We start from the raw sequence: 23457 nt of genomic DNA, 5'->3' as shown, positions 1-23457 counted from the left end.
TTAAAAAAGGTTGCCTTGCTGGGCATGGTGGCATATGCCTGTAATCCCAGCACTTGGGAGGCTGAAGCAGGAGGATTGATGCAAGTTCGAGGCCAGTCTGGGCTACAAATCTGGGCTACAAAGTGAATTCAAGGCCAGCCTGAACTGCATCGTGAAAGCCTGTTTCAAAAAAAGACAAAAAAAAAAAAAGGTTGTCTTCTGGGCGTCTCCCTCAGTCAGTCATGCTTGCCTCTTACCAGTAACACCAGCAAGAATCTGTAAATAAGATTAGAATTCATTCATCAAACAGATGTTAAACACCCAATGGGCACTGAACTCTTTCTGGCTCTTAGAAGTGTCAAAAGAAGTGCAGGAAAGAGTTCTGAACTTGTATTTATTGATGCTGATAATATACCAGGCACTTGGCATAGCATCCCTCACTGAAGTGTTTGTGTGGCTTTATGAGACAGCTCCCACTCTCCCCACTTTACAGATGAGGAAACTAAGGCTGAGAAAGGTGATACTGCCTAAGGTCATAAAAAGAATAAGCGGGAGAAACCAAGAGTAACTTGAGAGCCTCCTTTCCATTGCTTCACATGGCATTGTGAACTATTTCCAATTTTAAAAACCAACCTTACAAGCTAATTTTAGTTGACATTTTCCAGGTACTTGTCCTTCACTCTGTTTTTTCCAGTCAGATAAAAGGATGCAGGAGATGAAGACGATATGGCCCCATCACAACTGGGTCTATTTAAGACTACTCCACCAGTCTATCCTCAAGTTATTTATTCATTCAGTAAAAAGAACAACAACAAAAAAACCAAGAAAATAAAAACTCTACTGAGTATGTACTGTATGCATATGTAAGTGCTGGGGCAATAATACCATTGATTTACTGATGTGTGAGAGCAACAGCACGGCGCTGGGAAAAGGTTAGTTTGGGACCAGAAGAAACAAGTTTTTTAGGAGAAAGAAGATGAGTTTAGTGTTCACTATTCAGATTTTGTGGCAGCTAGCCTAGTGGACATCTGATTTTTATCAACTTCTACAACATTCTTTGTTCAATTTTCCTTTAGGAAACACCCTCCCCCTCCTTCAGCCAACTTCTCCTTGAACAAAGTATATAGAGCCCAGGCCTTGCCAATCCAGAGACAAGGATATGACCCAAACCAGGCAAATAAGACTCAAATTTTGTTCTTTTGCTACAACCATTGAGGAAAATAAAAACTCTGAGTTTAGGCCACTAAGTTGGTGGAATGTAAGCCTGTAGCTCTCAGGGGTATCTTGCCCCCAACAAGGTGGGAGATTTTCTAATGATAAAGACCACAAAAAGAAAGCAGAAGATGGAGAAAAGTTAATTCCTTTTTAGGCACTTTGATCTATCTATGCCTCCAGCCCTCTATTCCTGGACTTTTTACTATGTTATCCAATAAAACTCCCTCCCTGCTTCCCTCACTCTCTTTCTTCTTCTTCTTCTTTTTTTATTTTTCTTTTTTGGAGACAGGGTCTCAGCAGGGCATGGTGATACATGCCTGCAATTCCAGCACTCAGGAGGCTGAGGCAGGAGGACTGCTGTCAGTTTGAGACCAGTCTGGGCTACATAGTGAGTTCAAGGCCAGCCTAGACTACATACTGAGACCTTGTCTCAAAAAAACAAATAAACAAACAAAAAAGACAGGGTCTCCCTGTGTACTTCAGGTTGCTTCAAACTCGTTGTGTAGCCCAGGCTGTCCTCAAACTTGCATCAATCCCCCTGCCTCAGCCTTCTGAGTGCTGGGATTACAGGTATGTACCACCACACCCAGCTGAAACTCTCTTCTTAGATGCAGCTGTTTTAGCTGAGTTTATTACAAAAGAACCCTGAACAGAGTCCATTATGTAGGCCCCAAGTTCAGGAGAGAGATCTTGGCTGGATACTGAGGTCATCCCTGGCTTGCTTACTCCTTTAAGGGGAGAACTGCTACAAATTCTGAACCAGAGGGCAACATGACCAGAAGTTCTGGGTGTTAGATTGGATGAGGGCAGAGGCAAAAGGGTAGCTAGGAACCTGGGAGTGATACAGATATGAGAGGCCAGTGGCTTAGTCTGCAGCCGTGATGACAGGATGGTGAGATGAAATGTGGAAGATATTGAGGAGGGGGACAGAACACACCTGATCAGCTTTTGGAAGTGGTAAGAAATGAAGGGGTCCAGGATGGCCCCCGGGGTTCCATCTTAGAGACTGGCAGAATTGCAGTGTCATTAATTAAGAATGACATTGGAGAAAGAACAGGTGTGTGGGGAAGATGATAGTAGGAGCACAGAATACTGCATATTGATGGTAAGGCACTTGCAAGGTATCTACAGGCAGATGCCTGGGAGCAAGAAGCACACATGGGCTTGGAACACAGAAGAAAAGAAAGCATTTCCCAACCTTAGAGTAGTCGCCATCTAGCTGTTTTCCATTGGGCTTGCTGTGGGATGCCTGGCACTTGGTTTTGGGGTGTGGAAGGCTAGAGGCGAGCCAGGCACAACTAAAGTCTTGGCTAAGAAGCTGACAGTGTTGGAGGTCATGTTAGCCATTGTGCTGGTCTACCTGGACCAAAGGAGCCTTGGGATTTGGAAGTAGGGATAGGTGAAATGGCATTGAAACATACTAATATGATGGCAAGGTCCTTGGAACCTATAACACAAGTCCCTGGGAACCTGGGTGTATAACCTGCTCAGAAGGTTTAAGTTTCCAGAAGCTCAAGTGATCAGGGTCTCTGCTGGATTTCTATACATATGAGGGCAGTACCTGGACTGAACTCCCCAATATACTTCCTGAGGTCTTGGAAATACTCATTTTCCTATCATACTCACATCTTATTTATTTATTTATTCCCTCAACAATTATCTACTGAGTGTCAGTGCTCTTGTGCTGGATGTTGGAGAGAGGATAATGAATAAAACAGTCACGATCGCTGTCCTTATGGGGCTCACAGGCACATTGCATAAATAAACAAATAAATAAATAATCACAACATTTTAAAAAGTGCTAAGACATTTATAGAGTTGTGAGAAAATATATCATGGCTGTCCACTCTCTATCTTAGGAGAAACAGGTGTGCTTTGTCGCGCCGAAAGCGGAAACTAAGGCTCAGTCAGGATAAGTACACCAACTGTAACACAGTTAGGGCAGTGCTTGGAGTAGACGCAACCCTCATGATCTTGGAGTAGATGCAATAAAAGACCTGGCTTCAGGCTGGTATTCACCAGGACACATCTTCCCATTTCTGTCCCTGCTGCCCCTTGGGTCCAAGTTTGGACCTGCAGCCCTGGAATGTGTGGCCCAGAGCCTCCACAGCCCACCCTCACCATCCCCCCAACCCCATCGCAGGTGGAGTGTAATCCAGGCAGGGTGGCCGGGGATGCCTGTCAGGGCCAGATAACCAGAAAATAGCAGAGGGGCAAAGAACTGGGTGCCTCTAGTCTGGGAGCAGCTACGGAAGGGCCAAGATAGGGAAGGCTGGGCCCGAGAAGCAGCATCTGCATGCTGGTAAGGGATAAGGTTCAAGTGCAAGCACTGGGAGGAAGAATGAGGCAGAAGGATGCTCTAATGCCAGGAAGTGACGTTGAGGAAGAGGGCTGGGGGATGGAGGGTGAAGAATGGAGGGGAGGACAGAGCTGGGCCACATGGCTAGAAGAGACAGCAATAGGCAAGGAAGGCTCGGGGAGCTCTTGGCCCCTAGTTCTGTCCCCTCCCTACTGCTAACCCTTTGTAGTTACTGCAGAGGGCTGAGAACACGTAAAATTCTGGAGACTACCTCTGAGGGAGCAGAGCACCTTCATAACATCACAGCCAGATCCATGGCTCCGAGACAGACAGGGTAATCCACAGGACAGCAAAGGTACTCTCCTCCCCAAGGACTCTGAGAGGTCATGCATTCCAACCCCTTGTCTCCCAATACCCAACACTCCCAGGCAGAGGCAAATCATGTTCTCTTGAATCCTCCCTGGACACAAGAGATTCTCAGCTCTCTCCAGACTCTCTGCTTCCCATAATCCCTGCTTGTAAGGAAGTTCCTTTTAAAACCTACACTCTATCCTTCCTGCTGCAGTTTCTGACTTGGTGTCTCCTATCCTGTCCTCCGGGGCTAGAGAAAAGCCTTCACTGGGTGATCCCAGCTGTTCCTTAGCTCCCCTCCAGCATGTCTTCCGCGTTGGTTGGTTCATTCTTCTCAAAAGGTAACCCCAATCCCTCCTACTGCAGTCCCTGGCATCGCCTCCCCTGTCGCATCCTAAGCCTCTAAGGCAGAAATGCACCCTTTTCCACCAGATAATTAACAGAGACAAGGGAGAGGTCCAGGAGGAAGGGAATGAATTCAAGAGATGGGGGTTGGAGGTGTATGCTCAGAACAGATGAAGGAACACAGAGACTTTCCAAAAAGGGGCAGGGACGCGGCCAGCGGGCCTCACCGGTATCAGGGTCTCCCAGGAAAGCGTCCTCATCCTTTCGGCCCCTCAGCGGGGCGGCGGGGGCCGGCTCATCCTCGGGCAGCCGCGGGAAGCTGGTGATGCTCATGTAGTCCACCGGCGAGTAGGCGCCCAGGGCGCTCTCCTGGCTGGCCTCGCTCTCCGCCGCCATCCTCGCACCCCCAGCAGCGCAGCGCCTGCCGGAAGTGGCGGGGGTGGGGGTGCGAGGGCGGAGGGCAGGGCCTGAGCTCCTCGACAGCCGGGAGGGGGCGCCCCCACAGTCTACAGTGTCCTGATCTGACTGACCCCCACCTGCTTAGCGCTGGAGGCCTGCAGTGGGCCCGCAGGTGCGGGAGGATGGAGAGCTGGGAGGCGGGGGAGGGTTGGCGTGGTGAGGTTGGCTACAACCACGATGAAGGTGGCTCTGGGCTACTCACGCAACCCCGGGTCCAAACCCCTTCCTTCTTCCATTGTGAATCCAGCTAGTATCTTACGCAGACCCCAGACTCTTTCTTTGGACTACAGACCCTTTTGTGACCACAAAACCCTTTGACAACAGATCTTGTCTCTATCCCAAAACCCTTTGGACCACAAACCTCTCCTTGGACTATAAGATGCTCTTCTTCCAATCTCAGACTACTAGTTCCATCCTAGAACTCTACCTTCACCCTACCCACAGATCCCTTTGAAAATCCCAGCTCCTACTTCATCCCTGGACTGCTTTTTCACCTCCAGACCCCTCCTTGGATAACAGATCTCTCTTCTGATCTCGGATCCTCTTTCAGCAGCAATCTCTTCTGGAACCTCTGATCCATCAGCATAGGAGCATGATCCTCAAACTTCAGTGTGTGCTGGGATCTTTGAAAGCAAACTCCCAGATTCCACTCCAGAGATCATGATTCAGTAGACTGGAACGAGGTCTTTGGAACCTGAATCATTATTGTCATTTTAAGAGTTTATTTTTTTAAAATGTGGTTCTGGAAAGGACATTAAGAAAAAAAATTAATGGTATGGGAAGATGGGGGGCGTGGAATGGGGAGAATAAAAAGCTGAGAATGGGTCTCTAGTTTAGATGTCTGAATTCTGTTTCTTGTAATACTGCTGACAATATGTGTGAGCCACAGTACCCTCCATCTGTAAAACGGAAACAACAATAGTATTCATTTTAAAGAGTTGTGATGAGGGTTAAATAAGGGTTGGAAAGTGCCTCATGAAGAGCTTGACACCTACTCAATGCCATCATCATCGTTACTTTAGTCTTGTGGATTCTCATCCTATCCAAACCTATCCATCACGTCCACATTTTCAGGAATTCCAACGACAGTACAGCTTGGGCTACTTCTTCATCTCTAAGGATGTGAAATGTTTTCCCTTTTATGATGGCTTCTAGTCTAGACGTCTATTACACAGTCCACAGGCCAATGGCCGAAGCTAGTCAAGCGCTTGGACGCACATCTCTTTCCCTAACACCGCACTCCAGGCTCAAAGACGATTTAAACAGGTTTAGCATTACTACGGTCATAGCAATACCGCACGGAGACAGGAGGTGGCGGCAGCGGGTAGGAAATTGTAGAGTTTGGGAGAAAGGGTTGGAAAGAGGACGGAAGGAGAAATAGGGTCACTCAGAGCTGTGTGGTGGTGGTGAGTTGGTATGCTGATTGTCTCTATATTTATAGGTAGAATTACACGTACCTTCCTCCCCACAGAGAGGACATTATTTCCTCAGTGAAGTCCTATTTTGCTTCTGTGAGGTCTGATTCTCCCAGTGAAGTCTGTGTCCCCTCAGTGATATTCACTTTCAGTGTAGTTGAAGGCCCCTCAGGGATTTGAGTCTTCTCCCTGGGGTCCGGTCTCCTTGGCAAAGTCTGTCTCTGTATCTCTTAGGATGAAATCCATGTCCCCTTAGTAGGGTTAGTGCCATTCAATGCCATTTATGTCCCGTAGCAGGGTTTAGAGCCTTTCCATGAGATCTGACACCCCACCCAAGATCTGTACTCCCTTAGTGGAGTCCACGTTCTTTCAGTGAGGTGTGTATTCCTTCGATGTGAGCGATGTCTCTTTGATTAAGTATCTGTCTCATCACTGGCATCCTTGTCCATTCTATGTGCCTTGAGTGGGCCCTGAGATTCTTCCCTTGAGGACTGAGTAGGCTCTGCGTTATATGTCTGAACATGGGGAGACTTTTCTGCTTAGGGTATGCTGGGCTTCTGGTCATCCAGGTAAAGAACAGAGCAGCAGACAAGCGGGGAGGCAGCGCTAGATGGAGTTGAAAGTCTTCTGTGGGCACCAGGAGGCAGAGGCTGCCTGTTTCAGACCTCAGAATCACTCTTAGATTTAGACATTTAAGGATTCTTCTTGCCTTGACAGTGAATTGACAAGTAGGATGGATCCTTATTTTCTTGTTGTTTGCTTGTTTTTGAGACAGGGTCTTGATATGTAGCTCAGGCTGGCCTTGAACTCACAGGGATCTTCCTGCCTCAGTCTCCTGAGTGCTGGGATTAGAGGCATGTGCCACCACGCCCAGCTCAGGTTGGGCCCTTATTGGTGGTAAGTGCAGGTAGGAGATGAAGGATCCTGCCAGGCTTCTTTCTGGGTGGAGAGAACAGAAGGAAGCCAGAGGTAGCTGAGCTCAAATTGTGGCAGGTGAGAGGAATCTCTTAGGTAAAGAAACTGGGAAGCAAAGAGAACTTGAATGATTCCTCCTATTTGCATAGACTTTGGTATTTTATAAGCCTCAGCTTCAACCCGAGACAGTAAAAACAGATGGAAGTCAGGGGATCCAGGTTTGCTGCTAACTTGTTGTTTACTCTCTAATCTTGCAAAAGTTATTTCTTTTTTCTGGGTTTACCATTTGTGACGTGAGGAGTTTGTTTTGTTTCTGTCTTTGTTTTGCAAAGACCTGAAACCTTTTCCTACTCTTCACTTAAAGAATCTTGTAGTTTAGATCTGAGTGCAGATTTATGGAGACGAGGAGAATGAAAACATGTCCTCCGAAGTAGGAGAAAATCAGAGTTGGCCTCAGGGTTAGAGGAGAGGGGTGCCCTGTCCAGTGGGTTGTGCCCTCAAGGTCGAGGACTTTTTCCTGAGGACAGAACAGGGTGTTGCTCAGAGAGGAGGGGACTTGGCAGAAAGACTTTCACCTGGAGGACTATTCTCCGTCTGCTTTCCAACTCGGTAGAATAACAGTAGGGATGGTGCAATCAGACCGCGAGAAGACTGCCATGGACTTAACTCCTCCTATGAGTCCAGCCTTTTTTCACTAGAGCCCTGCCCTAACTCAACCCCTTATCTGTCACTCCAAGACCCTTGCTCGGTCACTCCATGGTCCTGCCTCCTGTTCTGTCATGTTAAGCCGGGCTACTCCCCATCACTCCACGGGCCCACCTCCTCGCCTGTCATGCCTGGCCCCGCCCCTGCGCTGTGATAGCACGAACCCACTCTCCTGTCATGCCCGTTCCGCCCCTTCTGCTTTCACTCTACGGTCCTACCCCTTCCGGCAAGTCGGCTCCGCCCCTACCCTTCGACTTTTCTGTACAACGCGGTGTACATCTTCGTCTTCGCTAACCTGGCCACGCCCCCACCACAGGCCCCACCCACCACTGGCTGCCTAGGACCCGCCCTACAACCAGGTCCCGCCCCTCACATAAAGACTCCGCCTCGAGGGGTCGGACTGTTTTCCGCTCCCGGGCACGAGCTGAGCCTCCGCAAGCTGCAGCTGTGCTCGGAACTCGACCAGATGGGGCTTCCCGAGGAGCGGGGCCGGAGCGGCAGCGGGAGCCGGGAGGAGTCTGGAGGCCGGGGCCGGGCGCGCAGTTGGTCTCCGCCGCCCGAGGTCAGCCGCTCGGCGCACGTCCCCTCGCTGCAGCGCTACCGCGAGCTGCACCGGCGCTCTGTGGAGGAGCCGCGGGGTGAGGCTGGGCCCGGCGAGCCCGAGCGGGGGCGCCAGTGAGGAGAGTTGCTGGGCGGGTTCCTTTGGTAAATTGAGGGGTCCGTGAGGAGATGGAGGTTCCCTGAGATAAGAATTGTGGTGCTCTGAGGAGAAGGCAAAGGAATTCTGGGAGGAGACGCGGTTCTCTGAGGAGGGTGTCGCGAGCTGAGGGTTCCCTGGTAGTTGCGGCGATCCCCGGCGAGCTAACAGTTGCGAGAGGAGGTGGGCGCTCTGTAGGAGCTGCGGGATTTCGTGGTTGAAGAGGGGAACTTCCCTGAGGAGATCTGGAGAGGGATGTTTCGGTGAGTAAAGTTCCATGAGAAAAGAAGGGGGCTCCTGAGGTGAGGAGAGGGTCTCTGAGGGCCCAGGGGGCACCTTCGGGGAGGAGACCGGGAGAGAACGTTCTTTGCTGCCCTTTCGCACAAACTCAGCCAGTGCCTCCTGAGACCTCTAACTTGGAAACTTCGCAACTGCTGAGGAGGCGGTGAACAGCGTGAGTCCCATCTTGGGATCCCAGATCTGTTTTTTAGTATATCAGAAATCCCAGTGAAATCACTCAATATAAGACTGCATAAGTCACTTAAATGTCAAGTTTTTAAAAATAATTTTTCCCAGTGCCGGGGATCAAGCCCACAACAGCCAAATTTTTTGTTTTTGTTTTAATTTGGGCACCGACCGTCAATAGCTCAGATTCTAATATATCCCCATGTCTTTTAAAATGTGCCAGGAAAAGTCCTTGTCCTTGCCTCGGTAAGGGAACAAAACTGCAGTTGAGGCAGCTTGATGTTTGGTAGTGGGACAAGCTTAGGCCGCAAATCACACGCTGACAATTCAGCTTTAGATTCTGGCTCTGCCTGTCATTAACTGTGGGTCGTAGGCAAATTTTTAAACTTTTCTGAGTTTCCTTTTTTCATCTATAATACATGAATAATAATACTTGCCTCAGAAGCAAGGTATACCATGTACAGGTACAGAATACCTATGATGAATGTTATCACTGTGTATATTTAAAATGTACCAATAAAATAATAAAAAAAAAAACTTGCCTCATAGGTTTGTATAAGGCCTAAAGCGGGTAATAAGCAAAATGTGCATTATAGAATACCTGATAAACAGCAGACATTCAGTAAATAGTGATTAGTTTGATAACAGAAATAACATGGGTGAAGCAATTACTGAGTAATGCAAGATAGGATTGAATCTAGTGTAAAGTAGTTGCTTGCTGCAGGCAGTGTCCAAGTTTGAGTCCTTAGCCCTCTTTTCATTTTTTTCTTTCTGTTTTCTCACATCATGAGTTTGCCTGTTTCCCAGGGGTGATTTATCACTACCACAATAACTTCTATATATCTACCCACTTACCCAGCATTTCACTTAGGCTCTGGTTCCATATTTTACAGGGCTATTGACCATTTGTGTTCATATTCAACATGACTATGAAGAGAATTTACCAATTTTCTCCCCCCAACCTGTTTTCCCTGATTTTCTAATTCCTGCTAGTTTTATTAGCACTATCCCAAACTGTAAATCTCTTTCATCAACCTCTCCTCTAAAAACATATCTATATATCTTACCTATTTACAGATTGGTTACTGCTCGCTAAGCACAGTTCCAGTCTGATTGGATACAGGAATTGTTATGGTCCCCTTTTTACAGAGAAGGAGTCTTAGAGAGGTAAACTAACTTGTACTAGTCATAATAGTGCTGGAGTTGGGATTTGAACCAAAGCAGTCTTGACTACAGACCCTGTATTCCTACTAGTGATACTGTTCTTTTTCCCTCACCTCACAGGATGCTTTTCACCAAATTCTGTCAAATATACCTTCAAACTGTCTCTCAGATTTACCTTTCTTCCATTTCACAGATATTTTATATCAAGGAAGCATCCCCCTGTTCTCTCGAAGTCTTATAACCTTCAAACTCTCCAGTACATTTAGCTAAACAACAATTAGGATGGTATTCTAAAAACACTTGCTTTCCTGTGTAATTGCAAAAATTTATACTATTTCCTACAGTTTCAAGTTAAACTTATGTTTTTCTTTCAAGGTCTCTAATCTAGCCACACTCTACCTCTTTATCCTTATCTTCTATTAGTCCCTACCACACCCCTTATTCTAAACAGGTCATTCTCGATATCCTGGATACATAAAATTCTCTCTCACCTCCCTGCCTCCCTTCTTCATTTTCCTTCTGTTTCTTTTTACCTAATAAAACTACCAATTCATTACCCCAATCTGTCCTCATCTTTTTCTTTTATTTTTTTCTTTTGAGTTGCTGGATTGAACCCAAGACCTTGCAATGCTAGGTAAGCTCTTTTCCCCGACAGAAAAGGGTTTGAACCCAGGTCTTTTGTACTAAGGTACATCCGTAGTCCTTTTTATTCTGAGACAGGGTCTCTCCAAGTTGTCCAGGCTAGGCTCAAACTTGCGATCCTTCTGCCTTAGCTTTTCAGAATGCTGAATGCTGGGATTATAGGTGTGTGCCACTATGCTCAGCTGGGTAGGCATATTTGAGTGTCTCTGTTCTTACTGTTAGACATACAGTCCTTTGGAGAGTTTCCTGTGCTTTCTGAGCTTCAGTTTGCTTATCTATAAAATTAGAGCAATATATACTTTATAGGACCATAATATACTGTCATAAAGATGAAAGGAATTTCTTTAATGGCTATTCAGTATCCTATTGTATTACTACTTTATTACTAGTTTTCATCAGCTTGCCTAGCTTGGGTTCAACTTTAGGGTTTTGAGTTTGTAGTTTTTTTTATTATTAATAGTGTTCCTATAAACATCTCTTTAGCAATCACCTTGTTCTCTTGGAGTATATTCCTCAAAGTTGAGTTAACAGATAAAAGGGTCAAAAGAATTTTATGGCTCTTGTCAGGCATTGCCCTGCTATCCAAGATTGTGGTAAGATTGTGGTGATTTCTTACAATGCCATTATTATATAGGTATATCTGTTTTCCCAGGACCACCAAAACATTGGATTCAATCTTTTTTGTTTTATCTTTGTTGGTTTTATTAGTATAAGTGGCATTTTAGGATTGATTTAGTTTGGATTTCTTTAGTAGATTGAAAGGTTATATACCATGTGATTTAATTTTAAATTGTATTCTTTATATATTTGAAACTATTCCATGTGTTAGTCTTCTCTCTCCATGTAGGTTACATAAATTTTCTTTTGTTTGTTTGTTTGTTTAAGAGGCTGGGTTTCAGGGTGTCACCCAAGCTGGTCTTGAACTGCCTCAGCTTTCTGAGTAGCTGGGAATAGCATATAGCACTGTGTCTAGTCTAGATTGTATAAATTCTAAATCATGGAACCTGAAGCAAATTTTTCAGCCTGTATGATTTTGTTTCTTATAAAACGAGGGGGTGATAATCTCTAAGATTTTATCCCTTGTTTTAGTTCTAAGTGTGTTTCCCCTCTAACTCCCAAACTAGTATTCATCCTAAATTCTCTGCCTTTTTTTGTTTTACTTGTTGAGTACATTTTCTCCAGAGTAATAAGGCAGATTTTCAAGAATGTAAATCTGATTATATAGCTCTCATGTAGTCTTTTAATGGCTTCCATGTTCTTGGGATAAATATCAGATTCCTTATCATGCACAGAATAACTGTATGATCTGCTCAGTTATGTATATATCCCAGCATCAGTTTTTATTTTCTTTATACTCAGTGTTTTAGCCTCAAGGAGTTTCCCTTAATGTAAGTCCTGGTTCCCTCACATCCCACATTTGTGCTCTCTCCCTTGGTAAGGAACTAGAGAAAAATTCAACTTTTGGTTTTTATCAAAAATATCTTCCTCATCAAAGTTCAAATTTTTTTTTTTTTTTTTTTTTTTTGAGACAGGGTCTTGCTGTGTAATTCTGGCTGGCCTCAAACTGATGGCAATCCTCCTACCTCAGCCTCTCAAGTGCTGGGATTATAGGCATGCACCACCATGCTCAGCTAAAAGTTCAAATCTTGACTTAGTTAAATTGTGTAACCTGAGGCAAATTAATTAACCTCTCTGAGCCTTATTTTCAAATTTATAAAGTGAGAGTGAACTGGACACATGCCTATAATTCCATCACTCCAAGAGGCTGAGGCAGGAGGATTGCAATGAGTTTGTAGCCAACCTGGGCTACATGGTAAGTTCAAGGCTAGCCTGAACTACACAGTGAGACTCTGTGAAAAAACAAAACAAAACAATAGAAATGAGAATGAAATAATGCTTCCTTCTTAGGGTCATGATAAGGATTAAATGACATTTTAAGCTGGGCATAGTGGCATACATCTGTAATCCCAGCACCTGCAAAGCTGAGGCAGGAGGATTGTTGCAAATTTGAGACCAGCCTGGGCTGCAAAGTGAGCTCAAGACCAGCCTGAACTGCATAGTGAGACCCTGTCTCAAAAAGACAAAAAGAAAGAAAAAGAAAAGAAAAGAAATTCTACATATAGAGTTTAAAGTAACATCTGGTATATAGTAACAGTTTGTGCAAATAGTAGTATGAGAGGATCAATAAGTGATTGCTAAGAGAGAATGAACAATTTGAGAGAAGCAAGAGATAATCATGGAAAGTTCAGTGGGAAAACAATTTCTTCTTTTCACTATGTGATTAAAAATTTTATTGACATAATTCCTAATACCACAAAAGAAAAAAAGAAGTATTGAATATCTACTATTCAAAAGGGATAGACAGTTTTAAGGGCAAAGGGAAGAATTTGAATCAATATTCAATCTTTGGGAATAGAAGGTGGGTTACAGGAATGGTAGGTGATAAGATTAGACAGGTAAGGAAGGCACCCAGATGGTGGGTCCTAAGGCAAGAAAATTGTAACTTGGTCCCATGCATAGATCCCTGAAAGGCCTAGCAATATCTTTGTTTTTCTTGTTGTTGCAGAATTTTGGAGTGATATTGCCAAGGAATTTTACTGGAAGACCCCATGCTCTGGCCCATTCCTGCAATATAACTTTGATGTGACTAAAGGGAAAATCTTCATTGAGTGGATGAAAGGAGCAACTACCAATATCTGCTACAATGTGCTGGATCGGAATGTCCATGAGAAGAAACTTGGAGATAAAGTTGCTTTTTACTGGTAAAAATACTTATTTTTTATTCTGTGGAAGATAAAAAAAAACAAAACAAAACAAAAAAAAAACACCTATCACATTTATATAGTGTTTCACAGTTCACAAAATACTTTAAAATCTATTAATTCATTCAGTGCTTGTAACTACTCAGCATAAGCAAAGTATCATAAAAATGCTTCAAGGAAGTTAAATTCTTTCCTTCAAGTCTCATAACTAGCTGGGTGTGGTGGCACACACCTGTAATCCCAGCTCTCTGGAAGGCTGAAGCTGAAGGATAGAAAGTTCAAGGCCAGAGTGAGCAATTTAGCAAGGCCCTGTCTGAAAGTAAAACAAAAAGAACTGGAGATGTAGCTCAGTGGTAGAGCACTTGCCTAGAGTACTGTGGTTTAATCCCCAGTACTGAAAAGTACCATAAATAGTATCTAACAAAATTAATTTAAAGCCATGTATCCTGCCCTCTAGTCTAGTGTTCCTGGTTTATGGTTGAAGAGGAAGAAAGACGGGGGTGGTAAATGGAAGGGAACAGGCCTTAGTAGCTTTCTTTCCTGTTCTTGCTTTGGAATGAAAACATGGGTGTTGGGTTTTTCACCACTGCTATCACTTTTATCATTACCTTTTACTGGGATAGGTGCCAGACATTATGCTTAATTGCTTAACAAATAATTTTTCATTTGATACAACAACTACAATAACACCGTTTCTTTTCTTCATTTTGCATATATGGAAACTGAAATTCTGAAAAGCTCAATGACTTGTCAAGTACCCAGGGGCCAAGGATATAGCTCAGTGGTACAGCAGCTGCCCGGCAAGTGCAAGGTTCTGAGTTCAACTCCTGACACACACATGCAAAAAAAACTCAGACAAAAAAAAAGGAAATTTATGAAATCAAACACCTAACAAGAAGCAGGACTGAGATTCAAACCTGAGCAGTATAATACACAGCTTAAATTCTTAACCATGATACTGTATTCTACTCCTCTAACTCCTTACCTTGATCTGTTAATAGCTTTTCAAAATACGTGTTCTTAGTTGCATTTTACAGTTGTAGGACTTAAGCAAAGAAATGTTTCACATAGTGAATAGAGTTATAAAGCGAAAGAGCCAAAATTCAAACCCAAGTCTGGCTGATTCCTTGTTTGTACCACTAGACTATACAGCCTCTCCAGCTATTCAGTCCTGTAGGAACTTTATGGAGCTTGCCCTAGTCCCAGTCCTATAGGAACTTTCTCACACCTCCTTTCCCTAGCAACATAGCTCTCTAGGAAGTATTACTATACTGAACCTAAATAAGATATTGAGGTTCCAGTAATTGGGGTATCGCTTCTGCCACCACTCATGAGCAGTCTGCAAACGGATCTATATTTTAAAACTAGCTAATAAGAATGGGTTGAATACTTCATGGAAGAACTAAATTAATAATTAGTCAAAATTTCTCCAGTTTGTGTGATATACTGAGAAGTGTACTAATTTGAGAAACAAGAAATTTAGGTTCTCATTCGAACTCTGCCATTAACTTGCCCTATAACCACAGGCAAGGTGTTTTACTGCCTCAGAATTTTCCTCTTTCTTTAAGTGGGAATAGTAATTCCACTTTTATGTTTTTCATTATGTTGTTTAAAAAGGTTGTTAGGTTTATCTTTTTGTTAGGTTGTTAAAAAAATCAGACGGTCCTGTAAAAACATTTATTTATTTAGGAACACTGTAACGCTATGCTGTGAATGTTGTCCTCCTTTCTTTCCTTTCCTTTTTTTTTTTTTTTTTTTGAGACAAGGTCTTACTATGTAGTTCAGGCTGGTCTTGAACTCACTATGTAGCCCAGGCTGGCTTTGAATTCAGGGCAGTCCTCCTGCCTCAGTCTCCTGAGTGCTGGCATTATAGGTATGTGCCACCATGCCCATCTTCTTTTTCTTTTTGAGACAGGGCCTTGCTCTATTGTCAAGTTGGCCTCAAACTTGCAATCTTTCTGCCTCAACCTCCAAGTGCTAAGATTATAGGCATGTGCCACCAAGCCTGGCACACAAAAGGCTGATTACATTACTATTGCTCAGTTAGGGATCATTTGGCCCCTGAAACTCACTATTGTGTTGGGTTTTTTTGGTTTCTGCACTAGTCCTTATGCTTGAGCTCCAGCCAACACTTAGACCCACCTCTTAGGCTCCTCAAGGTTCAGAAAGCTTTTAAAGGTCTATAAAGGAAATACTTTTGTTAGAATTCGTTAACTGGTTTGAAAGAACTGAACTGCCCAATGAAGAACTGAAGCCCAATGAAAGACTGAGAAATCATGGGCCACATTTGTTTAATCACTGGAAATTGCTCTTAAACTCCTGAGGCCTTTCTCTCTTGAGACACTAGTTCCCCTACCATCTTTTCCTAAACAGGCTCTAAAGGAGGCTTTCTTTCCTGAAATGTAAAATGAGGGAGTCAGTTAAATCAGTGTTTTCCAAAGCATGCTCCAGGGACCACTAATGACTTTTTTTCTCCCCTCTGTGATGCTGGGAATTGAACCCAGCACTTCATGCATGTTAGGCAAGCACTGTACTATTGAGCTCACTCCAACCCTCTTTATGTTTTATTTTGAGACAAGGTCTTCCTAAATTGCCCAGGTTAGTCTTAAGTTTGTGATCTTTCTGCCCCAGCCTCCTAGAGTGCTAGGGTTATAGATGTGTATCACCATACCCACTTTCCCTGCCTTATTTTTATTTTTGTACTATTTGCCTTTATCATATATTCACTATTTTTTTTATTATTTTAGTTTATTTTATTTTTATTTTTTATTTTTTTGGTTTTTCTCCGGTACCAGGAACCGAACTCATGACGTTGCGCTTGCCAGCCAGGCGCTTTTGCCGCTGAGCTAAATCCCCAGCCCCTTTTATTATTTTAAAGAGTAAAAGAAGGATAACATAGTAATGGGGGGCTGACTGAATTACAGACAAAGTGTAGGAAATTATCAATGGTTGTTGTTTTACATATTGTTATCTACAAGATAGTTTCTCAGGAAAACAAATAGACAAATAATAGTGAGTTACAGACAAAAGTGGTAGGTTATTATCAGTAGTTGTTGTACTATACTTTGGTATCTTCAAAGTGGTTTCTAAAGAAAATAAATAGAGCTATACATGAGTGACCAATTGAATATTCATTGACTATTCTCAATGGTTGTTGTAGGAAACACATAGTAATAAACATACATCCATTTACAAAATAGCATAGGAACAATACAAACATTACAGAGTTATGGACAGATTAGTAGGAAAATATCAATGGCTGCTGTAATACATGGTGGTATCTTCAAAGTGGTTTCTCAGTAAGACAGAGATACACAAGAAAGATCTAACAAGTAGTTACAGCCTAATGGTTGTGAAAAATAGCATATTACCTCCTCACCAGTGACTCCTTTCACTGAGGTGTGACGGCTGGAAAGATGGCCAGGATTGAAAAGAAGGACCGAGACACTTCCACCTATGTCTAGCAACAGGCTGTTTTGTTTTTCCTCTATAGTCGTGATTACCCAGGGCTCCTCCATGGAGATGACAGTCTGGCCAGAGGGAGAAGGCAGAGTATGCCCTGGGCCCCTTCATTCCTGTTGGACCAACTGGTAGGATGGGTCTGAGCTCTGGGGCCTCTGCTTCAGAGGGCAGACAGATCTCCAGTGGTCACCTTTGCATTCAGAGCATAGCCCAGGGACCTTCTTAGGGCAGTTCCTCTTAAGGTGGCCTGGCTTTTAACAGTGGTAGCAGATGGATGCACTCGTCGAGTTCTTCTTGGGGCCCCCAGAATCAGACTTAGGGTCTGTTTCTCTTAGTGCTGCAGCAAAAGCAGCTGCTTTTTCTCAGTTTCTTTGTTTTCTCTCCTTGGCCTCCTCCTCGTCATGGCTATAGAATACTGAGGAGGCAATTCTTACTAACATATCAAGTGAGTCATCCCGGGGCGAAAGCCATTTTTTGTAGCTGTTTCTTTCCAGCCTTCCATCACATTGGGACCCCACAGCCACTTAGTGTCCTTTCCCCAGCTGTCAGCACAGGCAGCAGGAATCTTGGTGCAGACCTCTCCAGAGCTCCATGCACTCCTCCACCACAGCCTGTACTGTCAGGGGAAGAATGGCTTCCAGGGGTTCACCCCAGGTCTTGTGCAAGGTCCTCCTGATTTTCAGCTTCTGAATGGCTCTCGTGACGCCGGTCAACTAGACCTCTCGTGACGCAGGTCAACTAGACCTCCGAGTCTTTGGGCATAGCCGATATTCTCGTTTTCTCTGAGCCCTTGTTCAGTAGCTGCTCCTCTGCTGACTCTGGACCTTTCTGGTTCTCAATGGCAGGGGCAAGAGTGACCCGTTGTGTGGCATGTATTCCCAGGGGTTTCTCCCTGTTGGGATGATTCACGCATGTCCCCAGGCAGGCCTCTGTGGCCGGCGCATGGCAGGCCAATTGTGTCACTGCTTCTCTGTGTCATAATTTTCAAATGTGAGGGCCAGTGCGCGTCAGCGCGTGCTGCTGTGCAGCTTCCCAGGCACTGACTGCCTGCCTCCCAGGCGCCTGCGTGGCTAGGGGCCGGCCCAAAGGCCGGCGCTCCCCACTGAGTGGCTTCCCGGGCACCAACTGCCCGCCTCCAAGGTGCCTGCGTGGGTAGGGGTCAGCCCAAAGGCTGATGCTCCCTGCTGCATGGCTTCCCGGGCGCTGACTACCTGCCTCCTGGGAGCCTGTGCAGGTAGGGTCCGGCCCAAAGGCTGGGGCTCCCCGCTGTGCGGCTTCCTGGGCACCGACTGCCCGCCTCCCAGGTGCCTGCGCAGCTAGGGGCCAGCCCAAAGCCCAAAGGCCAGCGCTCCCTGCCACGCGGCTTCCCAGGCACCGGCCCATATATCCAGTATTTTCTGTCTTTTTTTTTTTTTTTTTTTTTTTTTTTTTTTTTTTTTTTGGTTTTTCTCCGGTACCAGGAACCGAACTCACGACCTTGCACTTGCCAGGCAGGCGCTTTGCCGCTGAGCTAAATCCCCAGCCCCTATCCAGTATTTTCTAAACCTTTCTATTATGCTATTTATTTTCTTAAGTTCTCCCCTGCCATAGTCCTCCCTGTTAGAGTCTGCCCTCTTTCTGCTCCTAATTTTTAGGGATTTAAAAAATGACATTTTTGTCAGTGATTTTCTGCAATTGATGTACTTCTTATAGAGCTAGCTTACCTTCCTTCCTACCCCTCCCTTTGCTTCTCCCTCATTTTCCACTGCCACCCCTTCCTCCTCCTCCTGTTTCTTCTCCTCTTCCTCCCCCTTCTCCTAACCCACTCTCTTTCTCCCAATACTGAGGAGCAAACACAGAGACACTTTACCACCAAGCAAGAGCTACATTTCTAGCTCTTTTTAAATTTTTTCATTTTGAGACAGTATTGTTAAATTGCCCTAGCTAGCCTTGAATTTGTAATCTTCCTGTCTCTTCATTCTCCAAAAAAGCTGAGATTAGAGATGTATGCAAATAGACCTGAGTAGAGCTTTCTTTTCTTAGGATTTTCTTCTTAATTTGAACTGTGTCCTTTAGATGGCTGTAGTAGCACTAGCAGGCCACATTTGTAGCTCACTTCTTGTTTTGAGACATGTATTATATATGATTGAAATAATCTATAAAGGAAATAGTGCTCTTAGGAAAATACTCCAATTAGTCAAAATAGAAGAATTTAACCTATTCTTTGGGCTTGACATATAGTAAATGTTCAGGGGTGTCTTAGTTACCTTTCTTGTTGCTGAAACACAATACCTAACACCCAAAGTTAAAGGAGGAAAGGTTTATTTAGCTCACAGTTTGTAGAAGTTTTAGTCCATAATCTGTCTCCAAGGCAGGGTGGCACATGGCATAGGGCAATAGTTCATGGTGGGGGAAGACAGCAAAAGCAACAAGAGTCAGAGACAGAGACATAGAAGCCTCCTTCTGTCTTTTATATTGTGTCCAGTCTACACAATATCAGTTAGGGCAATATCAGTCTTATCAGTGGACTGACCCAGCAATTACCCATCCTTAATCCCAGCTTCTTAATCCTACAGCACTGCACTAGGAATCAGTCACACACTCTAGTTTTAGCCACTTCGGGAAAAAAACGCCTATGACCACTTGAGGCTTTTGGGGGACATCTAGATGTAAAGCATAACATTCTTCCCCTGGGCCCCCCAAAACTCATGCACATACTTTCATGCAAAAGGCATTTAGTCTACTTCCAAGAGTTGCCAAAGTCCTAACAGTTTCAGCATTGCTGAAAAGCCCAATCCAAAGATCTCTTAGTTGGAAGCCCCTGTACAAATGAAAAGAAAGTTAAACACTTCTAACATTCAATGGCACAAGATAGACATTTCATTCGAAAAGTCATAAAGGAATGGGACCAAAGCAAGTCCAAATTCCAGCAGGGCAGACATTAACTCTTACAGTTCTATGAGCAGCAGCCAAAGCAATCTGTGGTAAAATGTGAACTCCAAAGGGCTTAGGTGGCTCCACCTCTATGGTACTTCTGGTGTGGTAGCTCCCATGGTTTCTCTCTTGGGCCTGCTCTGCTTCCTCCTTGCAGTTTTACTCAGATGATCCACATTCCTGGCTTCTGTAATCATCTGGGGTCTTCACAGCACCTTGGGCTTTACACTCATAGCTTTACACACTGCCCTCTCAAGGGCACACTGCCTGGCCTCCCAGACCTTCTGAAATCTGGGCGGAAGCTTTCCTGATCTTACAACTCCTACATTCTGCATGCACCTAAAACCAGCACCATATGGATGATGCCAAGGTCTGCTGCCAGCTGGAACAGTAGCCAGGGCTCCCTATCTTTTGACTGTAGGGGTTGAGTGCCCAAAATGCTGAGCATTCTGAATCCAATTCTGAGGAACAAATTCTCTAGGCTGCTGCCATTCTGAAATATGGTGCTCTGGGGCGTTGTCTCAAAGCAGAGTCGATCACTTTTGCAATTTTGAGGCTGCAAAAGGTGGAGTCATTCTGCTTCTTGTGATGCCCATAGGTAATCTTTTCTATGCTCCTGTTCCTTCTCAGCAATCAAGATCTCCCCTGCTCTATCTCAGCCATCCACAGCTTTACTAGAGCCTCCTTTCTGGCCAGACTCGCAACATCTTAAACCATTGTGCTGGATTCTTTGCTCTTGATTCTCAACATACATCTGGCTAAATGCCTCAACATTCAACTGCCTTGAAATTTCTCCTACAAGATTAATTAGCCTGCTGCCCTTAATCTCAATCTCAGGCAAAGTCTGTGGACATGAGTAAAATGCAGACAAACTTTCTGCCAAACCATAACACACATGATCTGGAGTCCAGGCCAGTGCAGTTCTTCCCAACATAAATGTCCTAAGTCTGTACTTTACCAGCTTTCTGGTGTTCTGAGCTCTGACTAGAATCTCCCATATAGTACAACCTAAGACATTCCAGTGCTACTTTTTCAGGTAGTGTCTCCAAACCTTTCTAAACTCTTCCCACAAGCCATTCCCAAAGGCTCCTGAGTGACATGGTCAGGTATAGTCACAGCATTGACCCCACTTCTGGTACCAGATTCTGTCTTAGTTACTTTTCTCATTGTTTAGACAAGACACTCCACACCCAAAGTTAAAGGAGGAAAGGTTTACTTAATTCACAGTTTAGAGAGGTTTTAGTCCATAATCAGCTGGCTCCAAGGCAAGGTGGCACATGGCAAAGGAACAACAGTTTATGGTGGTGGAAGACAGCAAAAGCAGTGAGAGAGAGAGTGAGACAATTTTCTTTCTGTCCCTTATGGTATATCCAGTCTACTGGAATTAGGATGGTGACAGTCCAATCAGTGGACTAATCCAGCAATCACCCATCCTTAACCTCAGCACCTGTAATCCAAGCACTCTTAACCCCAGCATTGCATTAGGAATCAATCACACACTTTAGATTCAGCTACATCTGAAAAAACCCTATGACCACATGAAGCTTTGGGGAGACATCTAGACACAAACAAGGGGGTAATAATATTTAAGGGGGGTAATAATAATAACAAGGGGGTAATAATATTTTTAGAACTTTAAGCAACTTTAGACTCTATCTAAGTCAATTTTCTTTATAGGTTGATAGGTTAAGGACGAGAGAGGCTAAGTGATTTGCCTAAAGATTATGTATATTTTGCAGACAGAACTGAGACTACTCTCAGAGTTTCTCATTCCTTGTCAACTGTTCTTTTTCCCCATGTGACAGCACTCATTCTAGTAGCCAACACTTGTCTGTAATAGATAAAAAGAAAAATTAGTCACATTAGTCAAGTTTTTATTAATTTATTTTAAAAATCAGGTAAAATTTGTTACTAGATTTGAAATATTTCCAACCTTGATTTCATGGAACTTACATTCTATTTGGGAAGACCAAATAGGCCTGTATAACATAGCCTGAAAGTGATTAAACTTAAAACTACAAAAAGCCACTTACCCAAATTTTTCATAGAATAGAAAAAGCATTGTAGGGAGGTAGTAGAATGTAAAGATTAAGAGAGTGGGTTTTGGTGTCAGAGTAACCTAGTTGAGCCACACAGCGGGCTGCCCAGAGGACTAGGATAGCACTGAGCTGAGCAAAGCGTGGGATTCTTAAGCTGTCTTTTTGGGGAGGGTGTCTATGGGCCAGAACATTTTCCAGGAGCGGGTGTCCATGGGCTAGAACAGCCTGAGCGGTGGGTGTCATTTGTCAGAGTTGAACATCTGGTTCTGCAAAGGCGGATGAGGGTGAGATTGGCTTTTGTCAAAGGGAACTGGAGGGGAACAGGTGAAGAGGAAGGAGTTTTTATTAACTCCTTAATAAAAGAGCTTAAATCTCCCACGGGGGGAGTGCCTTGTGACTTATCAGGAGGCTGAGGCAGAAGGATCGTTGCAAGTTTGAGACCAGTCTGGGCTACAAAGTGAGCTCAAGGCCAGCCCGAACTGCATAGTGAGACCCTGTCTCAAGACCAAAAAAAACCCAAAAAACCAATAAACAATAAAAACTTTTTCTTGAAGTCTTTTTCAATGTCCTGAGCTCAACTACTTGAGTTTGTGTTTGGGTCAACCTCTTACACCAGTGTGTTTAGTAACCATTTAATGAGAAGATTTGGTTTAGTTAATATCCATTTCTGAGCCTTGTTTTTTCCACCTGTAAACTTTCAAGGATAGACAGGAAACTTAATGTTACTTTTGGCACTGACCCTCAGAACTTCTGTCATGAATATAGGAAACTAAAGGAACAAGGTAACTGGGAGAGGTGGGAAAGAGGAGGAACCTGGTATATATTGCTCTTCTCCCCTGCAAAGACATTAGGTGGTCAGCGTCATCATGGGTTCTTGGTCTAGGGAAACTTACATTTACAAAAGTAAATACAGAAGGCCTGGAGCTGAGGATGGGTCTTGCCTCTTCCTGGACTTGGTTAGGGAAAGGCTGGACACTGGTAAAGATCCGTAGTGACTAACACCTTGAAGAACTTGAGATTCTCAGTTCCAGTCCTGAGAGGTCTTCTGGTCCACTTTCTAAATACAAAGTAGGAAGTGTATCACAATACCTCTACTCCCAGCAACCCTTATAAATTAGTATTCTGATTCTGGGTCATTTTGGTTTGAACCCTACTCTGACACTTGTTGGGCAAGTTACCTCAACCTCTTTAAACCTTGATTTTCTCATCATACCATGAGAATAATAACAGTTCCCATGACAGATTATTGTGAGGGATAAATATTCCAATTATGAGGGATAAATATTCCAATTCATAGCAGCATGGATAAGAAACCCAGAGCCACAGTTGACTGACTTTACTGTCCTATCACAGTGTAGTCTGAGATATCTGTTGTAGGACCTGTACAGACTTGAAAACCTCGGTTTGAAAACCTCTAATATAGCCTTTTGTCATGGTTCATGTCTGTAATCGCAGCACCTGGGAGGTTGAGGCTGAAGGATCTCAAATTCAAGCCCACCTTGGGACATATAGCAAGACCCTGTCTCAAAAAACCAAAAACCAAAAACAAACACAGACCAAAAGCTCCGATCTGGTCCAGTACTTTTGTTTTATAGGTGAGATAATATAGTCACTCAGTACATAGCCCCAG

At 44.1% G+C, this 23457-nt stretch overlaps 2 protein-coding genes across 5 annotated transcripts in view; one reads left to right on the top strand and one right to left on the bottom strand.

Annotated features, from left to right (window-relative positions):
* Ggt7 (gamma-glutamyltransferase 7) overlaps positions 1-4629 on the bottom strand; it is a 25609-nt gene extending 20980 nt beyond the window's left edge. For both annotated transcript variants that reach the window (XM_005384815.2, XM_005384816.2), the window contains exon 1: positions 4417-4629. In XM_005384815.2, coding sequence (XP_005384872.1) covers positions 4417-4585 — 169 coding nt within the window. In that variant the 5' untranslated portion in view covers positions 4586-4629. The remainder of the gene's footprint in view (positions 1-4416) is intronic.
* A 3418-nt stretch (positions 4630-8047) lies between these two features.
* Acss2 (acyl-CoA synthetase short-chain family member 2) overlaps positions 8048-23457 on the top strand; it is a 49438-nt gene continuing 34028 nt past the window's right edge. The window contains exons 1-2 of one of the 3 annotated variants that reach the window (XM_005384812.2): positions 8048-8321; positions 13218-13413. In XM_005384812.2, coding sequence (XP_005384869.1) covers positions 8150-8321; positions 13218-13413 — 368 coding nt within the window. In that variant the 5' untranslated portion in view covers positions 8048-8149. Of the gene's footprint in view, positions 8322-8452; positions 8644-13217; positions 13414-23457 lie in introns of those variants that run through there. The other 2 variants (XM_005384813.2, XM_013514052.1) reach the window with 2 other exon arrangements.

The sequence above is a fragment of the Chinchilla lanigera genome, unplaced genomic scaffold, assembly GCF_000276665.1.
Source record: "Chinchilla lanigera isolate Chin_1 unplaced genomic scaffold, ChiLan1.0 scaffold00021, whole genome shotgun sequence".
Classification (NCBI taxonomy): Eukaryota; Metazoa; Chordata; class Mammalia; order Rodentia; family Chinchillidae; genus Chinchilla; species Chinchilla lanigera.
This window is presented reverse-complemented; position numbering and strand designations above follow the sequence as displayed.